The 8,482-nt window shown below is 41.1% G+C and overlaps 2 protein-coding genes across 2 annotated transcripts; both read left to right on the top strand.

Moving 5' to 3' along the window:
* Positions 1 to 1,914: 1,914 nt before the first annotated feature.
* On the top strand, positions 1,915 to 6,006 carry epdr1 (ependymin related 1). Its single transcript, XM_030403906.1, has 3 exons — positions 1,915 to 2,278; positions 4,211 to 4,419; positions 4,903 to 6,006. Exons 1-3 carry the CDS (start codon positions 2,043 to 2,045, stop codon positions 5,094 to 5,096), a joined length of 639 nt encoding a protein of 212 aa, XP_030259766.1. The 5' UTR covers positions 1,915 to 2,042; the 3' UTR covers positions 5,097 to 6,006.
* Positions 6,007 to 6,113: 107 nt separating this feature from the next.
* Positions 6,114 to 8,466, top strand: LOC115573199 (tripartite motif-containing protein 16-like). The gene is made up of 2 exons (XM_030403889.1): positions 6,114 to 8,175; positions 8,260 to 8,466. The coding sequence occupies exons 1-2, from the start codon at positions 6,768 to 6,770 to the stop codon at positions 8,442 to 8,444; spliced, it is 1,593 nt and encodes a 530-aa protein (XP_030259749.1). The 5' UTR covers positions 6,114 to 6,767; the 3' UTR covers positions 8,445 to 8,466.
* The last annotated feature ends 16 nt before the right edge of the window (positions 8,467 to 8,482 follow it).

Below are 8,482 nucleotides of genomic sequence, written 5' to 3'. Positions count from 1 at the left end.
TATAAACTACTTTAGCTGCTCAGAATGACCTAATAGATGCTGACATACTAACATACTGAGACATTAACACAACACATAGAGCCTGTTAGCTAACTGTGCTGTACTCTGATATTCAGCTGTAACGATGCTAGTATCAACAAGCTAACATTACACAGCATGATAATGGCGTCATGCTAACACTCCAACAGACACACACGTTAGCTAACATGCAAACCTGTCTGTAAAAACACGACGATTAAATGACTCAGACGTCTTTATAAGCTTGTTATAGTGTCAGTACCCAGTTTAATGTGTCCTTACTGTTAATAAAGGCAGCCGAGCCGCTGCTAACGTGTTTTCAAACCGTGCAGTGCATCTACAACAACTTTAAAGTCAACTAGCTAACATAGCATCACCACTCACTCAAACTGACCAGCAAACATTAGCTAACCAGCTTTCATGCCGTTCTAAAGAATACATACATTTCAAAAAAGTTTCATGCCGATTTTACCGAAACTACCGACTTGTTTTGAGAAAGTGACCAACATTTAAATACCTGTGCATTTATTCATGTAATAAACACAGCAGAGAAAACGACCAAAATCACAGTGGAGTTTGGTGCACGAGCAAAAGTCCGTGGCTGATTTAATTGGATGTAATTAAAGGATTATGTTCAAGCGAAATTACCTCAACACTTAACAGTTAAATGAAACATCTTCAGCTTCATGTTCGGAGTTATTTTAGAAACATTTGAGGCAAAAACAAATCTCACCGACATGAGAGGGACGTTAATTCCCTTTAAACCCTTTAATAACTGATCTTTACACCTCCCACACAGACATGAACACACCTGTACTGAGCAGGTAACTGGACACATAAAGCAGATTATACAGAACAGTTTACTCACCATGTTAGTGTCCTCAGAGAAGAGCAGCTCCAAACAGAGTGACGATTCCTCAGCCATTTAAATACAGATCTGAGGTTTTGGAGGGAAATGCAGTAACTTCGCGCGGGAAACGAGCGAGACCGCCCCTTTTGACGCGCACCACCTGGATTCGTCTGAATATCTGTGGGCGGGACTTATTTCACCTGGTTTATGCTGATAAATCCAGAGAGACCAACAGTTTGTAATGTTGTTTAGCTCATTTGGTACAGCAGGTATCGAAATTATAGATGTTTAACTTCAGACTGGTTCGACTCCCGGCTCAGGGTTTTTTACTGCGTTGTGTTTCCTGTGATTTCTCAATCTGTTTTGTCAAAAGGAGCTAAACTCAAAATAAAACTAATATTAATAGAACCAACACAGACAAACATTTGGTAAAAGGATTTTAAAATGGCCACTTTTTTTATTGATATTTAATTTCTCTGGTCTTTATTTGTTATTATTCCAATACTAACAGAATGTAATTAAGTTACATTACTTTAATATTGTAATCGGGTGAATTTAGGTCAACAAATGAAATGAAGACTTTGAACCAGGATTTATCCAAAGTTCAGATTTGTTTATATTTTTTGTATTCTTTTGTTTTTTTAATTTGGCAAAATAATACGCATAAAGATATTAAAATTAATTGATAAATATATTAGCAAAACAAATGGAAGATCATTGTTTCGTAATTCTTTTCTACTATTTTCAGAAATATAACAAACCAAATAAACAGCCAAAGTTGGAGAGGAATACATGATAAAATTAAATTTAGCATAATAATAATTATCTTGATAAATTGGGGCTGTTTTAATGTTTTCTAACAATTTCACTTCATTTACTGAATATCATTTATGTATATATTTATTATGTGGCCCTGCGGTTTTGTTTGATTGCGTCTATTGACTTATTTATCTATTCTTATTGAAGTTCTGGAGAAAAAAAACGTTTTTTGACTTTAAATGTAAAAAGTCCACACGAGCTTTTATTTTGAAAACCACTACCGGAAACCCCTTGACGTGTATCAGCGTGCAGCTTGCAGCAGCAGGTGGCGCCATCATCATCTTTATCATCATCATCATCAACAACAACAACAGCAACCGGATCCGTTAACTGGACTCCGGTTCTTCTGGAAACAATGCAGCGACTGCTGCTCGTGTTTGTGGCCGCCGCCGGAGCGTCGGTCCTCGGCCTCCCCAGGCAGGACGCCTCCCGGGCGGCCGGGCCCTGCCTCGCCCCGCTGCAGTGGGAGGGCAGGTGGGTTCTGTACGACCACAGCACCGGGAGGAACAGCCGGGCCGCCGTCTCCTACGACGGCCAGAACCAGCGGATCCGAGTCCTGCAGCAGAACAAGAAACACACCCCGTGTCAGAAGTAAGACCCGCGTTGAGCTCTGATCAGCTCGTGTGTGAGAAATAGATTTAAATCTCAGGATAAGAAGGTTTAACTGTCGTGATGATCTAATAACCCGTTATTATTATTGGGTCATAGGCCCGAATCTTCCAATCAGGATCATTTATTATTTATTAGAAAAATCTCTACTGTCGGTACTTATGTGATTCTGATATCTAGAGAATGACGTCCACAGAGAATACATTCAGACTGAGAATTGTAGTATTTTATGACAGTATTAAAGTAATAATACAAATTAAGTATGTGTGTTTTTTATCTCCATGACTGTATAAACAAGCTGTTCTCAGAGGAAACACTGTGGCAGGGTCCGCCACATGTAAACAAAGTAAAACAGTCATAATTCAGCCATGAGAACAAAGAGAGTTTGATTATTGAGTCTGTTTATTTAGTTTGTTTTTAAATCAGTACTTGTTAGTTAAATAAGTTAAATAAAATATAAAGATGGGTGAATAAAATCTATAGTTGTGATTTATGTAATAAATAATGATAACACTGGTGGAAGACGACAGACATGGTGCCATGTTTTTATGATAAAGGTTAATTAATGGTCATTGTTAAGAAATAATTTACTAAAGTTACTTTCAAGCACAAGCCATCAATACATTTATACATTTGTGGTATTAGTGTTAATAAAGGATTAAGAGTTCGTCTGCAGCCCTTTTCTAGAGTGAGTCAATGGGGCTTTTTTACAACCTGGCAACCCAAATGTTGTCAGGTGTCTTTAGATAAAAAGAACAAATAATTTATGTTGGTTTTCAGCATAAATAAAACACTTGTTCTTATTTATGGCTTATAGCTGATCGGTCATCAATAATAACTGTTGTAAAACCTGAACAGGGTCTCAGATTGTTTCATCATTACTTTTATATTCTACTTTATACATTTACAGGATGTTTCTTTCATTCAGTGTCCCGTCTGCACTTTTCTCTCCTGTTGGACTCGGTTTGATAACCTGCAGTTACCCTGCAGCTCTGTCAGGATTATTTGCTGTTGCGAGAATAAACCAATACAAACGTCTGCCAGGACTGAAGTTGTGAAATATTTTCTGGCCGGTTAACGAGGACAAATCCTGCTGATCCAGTTTACTTTGAGTTTTTAAATGTGGTTCAAGTCTGTGGATCAGATCTTTACATCCACTGAAGTCTTCATGCTTCAACATAGGGATATTTTAGACAGCAGTGTTCCTGAGATACTGCTGGAACTCTAAAGTTCATGTTCAGCCAGAGCACCAATATGTCATTAAAGGGTAACTCCACTAATTTCTCCTCATCAAAGCATGTTTACGGTTATTGCGGAGCCTCTTGTGGCTTCAGAGGAAGCTGCTTGTAATCTGATACGTTATCAGCAAAGCCTTCCACTTCTCTCTGCTGGTTTGTTCACGAACATGAAAAACTATACTTGCAGAAATACATTTATTAGTGACATTTTTGCTTTTAGATTTTTTTGCGTTTTCAACTTTGCAAATAAAGGATTTTTCTGCAAATTAGTTAAACAAAAACACATTCATTTGGGAAGTTTTGCAAATAAATCTAGTCAGAAAATAAATCTACTAGGTACCAAAAAGTTGCAAATAAATGTATTTTTATTTTTATTTATTTTAGACCTTCAGCTGTGTAGACCTGGTCTAGCAGCAAAATGTTGGGGAAAAAATGCGGGAGTTCGCTCGCAACATCTGATATATATATTTCCTAAAATGTTAAATTAAAGTGAATAAAAGCTTTAGTTTTGGTTCAAACTATAGTCTCGATCTGCCTGACAGGCCTCAGAATCTCCCTCACAGGAGGACACATGACCACAACATCTCCAAAATCCTGGTGATAGTTCTGTTTCCAACAATGTTCAAACCAGTCGCTTTAAATCCTCCTCCTCTCTCGTTCTCTCCATCTGCTCCAGGTTTTTTGAGTACATCTACTTGTACCAGAGCATGGTGATGTTCCAGATTGACCAGAAGACCAAGGACTGCTCAAAGGTCGCTCTGACGGAGGCCTGGGATCCGTTCGACATCCCTGACAACTCCACCTTCGAGGACCAGTACTTCATCGGAGGGCCCGGGGACAATGTGGAGGTTCAGGAGTGGTCGGACAGGAAGCCGGCACGCCAACGTAAGTCTGGTTAATAACACTAACTTACAGAGAACGAGCCTGGAAAAAATATATAAATCAAATGAAATCCAAAAAAACAACATAAAGCAAAGGTTGCTGCTGGAAATTCTGGAAATCAGATTTGGGGACAAACAGGCACAATGTTTTTTTACACAAATAAAGAGAATATCTTCATGTCAAATGTTTGCTGAATTTACAAAAAGGTCCAAATAATTAAGAATTTGTTTTAGACACCTTTTCACAAAGTTCACTACGTTTCTCCTCACTCAAAAACTCTAAAATCATGTGATTTGTTAAAGGACTTTGGTGATAATGTGATCACTAGTTCAGTGGTTGGATCAGCTGAAACGATCAGTGTGTTCAATGCTGACGTTGACAGGTTGAGATCAGTTCTTCCTCTTCTACTCCTTCTTCTACTTCTTCGTCTTCTTCTACTTCTTCTTCTTTTTCTCCTTCCGTAACGTCTGTTCGTCTGTCCTCCAGATGAGACCTGGGTGGGCGTCTACACCCTGAAGGACTGCTACCCGGTGCAGGAGACCTACACCAGGAACAGCAGCGTCACCACCTCCACCCGCTTCTTCAACCTGCAGCTGGGCATCAGCGACCCCAACGTCTTCACCCCGCCCAGCACCTGTCAATCAGCTCGGCCCGAGAGGATGGCCGAGTCCGCCTGCTGAGGCCCAACCGGCCGTGACCTTTGACCTCAGACACTTAACAGCATCCTGAGTCTGAAATCACTCCCTCGCCCACTCATTCACTATTAAAAAGGTGCAGGGTGAATATGATCACTGGATAACGGGAGTGATTTCGGATGCAGCTTTTGTCGAGTGTGTTATAAAACTGTTTGTTAATTTGCTAAAACTGCTATGAGGACCGGTGAGACCTGCAAGCTGTCACATAACAAATGAGCTCACGTCAAGAAGTACAAAGTGGTTTAAATGATTAGCTAAAAAAAAAAGTGTAGTTCGCACTCCTTGCTGCCACCAGTTGATAATAGAGTCCAAGCTACCAGGCTATATACCGCTTTTTGGTTTTCAGAGAAGCCTTCAGTTGGCTTATTGCTTAATTTGTTCGCAGTTTGATAAATCCCAATGTTCCATCACTCAAATGAAGTGCCTCATTAACACGAGCAGACAGGAATTACAGTGAGAAACAGTCCCTGGTAGCGGTGATAATGCTAAAGGACAGGAGGCAGCACCTCACTTAAATGATGTTAGTCAGCCAAGACCCATATTTATTGATTCTGATTGGTCCCGGAGTCACATATCTGGACCTGAAATTAAGACGTTGAGGTATTTTAATGACTTTATGAACTGAGGATGTTCAGGTCCTTGTTTGAAATGTATTTGCTGTTAAATGAAAAACTTTAAATCTTAATTAGTGAAAGATTCCTTAGCAACAGCAACAATTTGGGTCCCTTCAAAATCCTCAAATGAGTTTATTGCACCATTACGGGTAAAAACTGCTGCACTGTTCACATCTCACTCACACTGTAAGAAGAACTGTATCTTCATGTTGTTGACTGTACGGATTGCTGCATTCATTCAGAGGGAATAAACATCAGAAGGACGTGAAGTCCAAATGCAACAAGATGTTCAGACTTTGATTCCAACATCAACATGAGTGACGTAGATTTAACAACATGCTGAATGTCAATTAATTTCACTCAAAGGCTCAGTAAAGTTTCCACATGTCTTCCTGCAGTGAACATCACAGCAGGTTAACAAGTGAACTGTGAAAACTGATGCAGGACACAAGAGGGTGCCGTCATCCTGCTGACCAGAGATGTAGTGGAGGTTAAAGCAGCTCCGCTCACTTTGTCTGCAGCTTTTAGTTCACAACATGTTTTAAACTGATAGATGAGCTTTAAAATGAAAATGGTTGACGGTGTGAAACTGCTGTGATTCGTTATGGACATCAGATTTTTTTAAGAGAAATGAAGTGAAGAAACATGTTTACTTTCAGGCTCTAAGGGACTGATTGATTTTATATAGTTTAGGTTTGTTTCAGTTGGACTCTGCTCTTATTTTAAGGTTAGTAATCTTCAGTGTTTGACTCTTTTGAAGAGCGATTATTCTCTATTTTCAGTTTCTGCTCCCAGTTGTACAGTTCAGGTTCACTACAGTGTGTTTCTGTGTGAAGAACTATCATTTATTTTTCTGTCAGTATATTTCCTGGTTCCCTCCCCTTCAGTTCTGCAGTTTGAAAATTGGTGTAACCATGAAATGCGAGAGCTGACGAGCCTCATTCACTGCAGAAACACCTGTTGTTTTGATCGGAGCCCAAAATAGTTTTGAGCTCTGATCTAAAGACTGCCACTCAGACAGTGGTAGCGACTCGGAGGTATAATGGCGCAGCAAAGCAATCAGGTGGACCGAGCAAAATTCTGTTGTTCCATCTGTTTGGATCTACTGAAGGATCCGGTGACTATTCCCTGTGGACACAGCTACTGCATGAACTGTATTCAAAGCTACTGGGACACAGAGGATGAGAAGAAAACCCACAGCTGCCCTCAGTGTAGTCAGAGCTTCACACCGAGGCCTGTCCTGGTGAAAAGCACCATGTTAGCAGATTTAGTGGAGGAGCTGAAGAAGACTGAGCTCCAAGCTGCTCCTGCTGATCTCTGCTATGCTGGACCTGAAGATGTGGCCTGTGATGTCTGCACTGGGAGGAAACTGAGAGCTGTCAAGTCCTGTCTGGCCTGTTTGGTTTCTTTTTGTGGGAAACATCTTCAACCTCACTTTGAAATCCCTGCTTACGAAAAACACAAGCTGGTGGAGCCGTCAGAGAAGCTCCAGAAGAACATCTGCTCTCGTCATGATGAGGTGATGAAGATGTTCTGTCGTACTGATCAGCAGTGTATCTGTTATCTCTGCTCTGTGGACGAACATAAAGGCCACGACACAGTGTCAGCTGCAGCAGAGAGGACTGAGAGGCAGAGAGAGCTGGAGGGGAGTCGACACAACATCCAGCAGAGAATCCAGGACAGAGAGGAAGATGTGAAGCTGCTTCAACAGGAGGTGGAGGCCATCAATGGCTCTGCTGATAAAGCAGTGGAGCACAGTGAGAAGATCTTCACCCAGCTGATCCGTCTCATTGAGGAAAGACGCTCTGATGTGAAGCAGCAGGTCAGATCCCAGCAGGAAACTGAAGTGAGTCGAGTCAAAGAGCTTCAGGAGAAGCTGGAGCAGGAGATCACTGAGCTGAAGAGGAAAGACGCTGAGCTGAAGAAGCTCTCACACACAGAGGATCACAACCAGTTTCTACACAACTACCCCTCACTGTCAGCACTCAGTGAGTCTACACACTCATCCAGCATCAAGATCCGTCCTCTCAAGCACTTTGAGGATGTGACAGCAGCTGTGTCAGAGGTCAGAGACAAACTACAAGACGTCCTGAGAGAGACATGGACCAACATCTCACTGACAGTGACTCAAGTGGATGTTTTACTGTCAAACCCACAACCAGAGAATAAGACCAGAGCTGGATTCTTAAGATATTCACGTGAAATCACACTGGATCCAAACACAGCACTCAAAAATCTGTTATTATCTGAGGGGAACAGAAAAGTAACATCGATGAGGAAAGAACAGTCTTATTCTAGTCACCCAGACAGATTCACTGATTGGTGGCAGGTACTGAGTAGCGAGAGTCTGACTGGACGTTGTTACTGGGAGGTGGAGTGGAGAGGAAAAGGAGTTGATGTAGCAGTCGCATACAAGAATATCAGCAGAGCAGGGAATGAATGCGTGTTTGGTCGAAATGACAAATCTTGGTCATTAAATTGTGACAATGACAGTTATAACTTTTATCACAACAATCTCAAAACTCCCGTCTCAGGTCCTCGGTCCTCCAGAGTTGGAGTGTACCTGGATCACAGTGCAGGTATTCTGTCCTTCTACAGCGTCTCTGAAACCATGACTCTCCTCCACAGAGTCCAGACCACATTCACTCAGCCTCTCTATGCTGGAGTTTGTGTTCATTATGATTATGGTGACACTGCTGAGTTCTGTAAACTCAAATAGACAGAAGTAATTTAAGGGACAGTGAATTAAATTCTGAG

The sequence above is a fragment of the Sparus aurata genome, chromosome 21 (assembly GCF_900880675.1).
Source record: "Sparus aurata chromosome 21, fSpaAur1.1, whole genome shotgun sequence".
Taxonomy (NCBI): domain Eukaryota; kingdom Metazoa; phylum Chordata; class Actinopteri; order Spariformes; family Sparidae; genus Sparus; species Sparus aurata.
Note: the sequence above shows the minus strand (reverse complement) of the source record. Positions and strands in the feature narration are given on the sequence as shown.

Excerpts from the sequence above, each read along its gene's own strand:
- epdr1 (XM_030403906.1), top strand. The coding sequence starts at position 2,043 with ATGCAGCGACTGCTGCTCGTGTTTGTGGCCGCCGCCGGAGCGTCGGTC. Across the intron at positions 2,279-4,210 it reads AAACACACCCCGTGTCAGAA|GTTTTTTGAGTACATCTACT; the intron begins GTAAGACCCGCG and ends CATCTGCTCCAG. Across the intron at positions 4,420-4,902 it reads CAGGAAGCCGGCACGCCAAC|ATGAGACCTGGGTGGGCGTC; the intron begins GTAAGTCTGGTT and ends TCTGTCCTCCAG.
- LOC115573199 (XM_030403889.1), top strand. The coding sequence starts at position 6,768 with ATGGCGCAGCAAAGCAATCAGGTGGACCGAGCAAAATTCTGTTGTTCC. Across the intron at positions 8,176-8,259 it reads AGGGAATGAATGCGTGTTTG|GTCCTCGGTCCTCCAGAGTT; the intron begins GTCGAAATGACA and ends CTCCCGTCTCAG.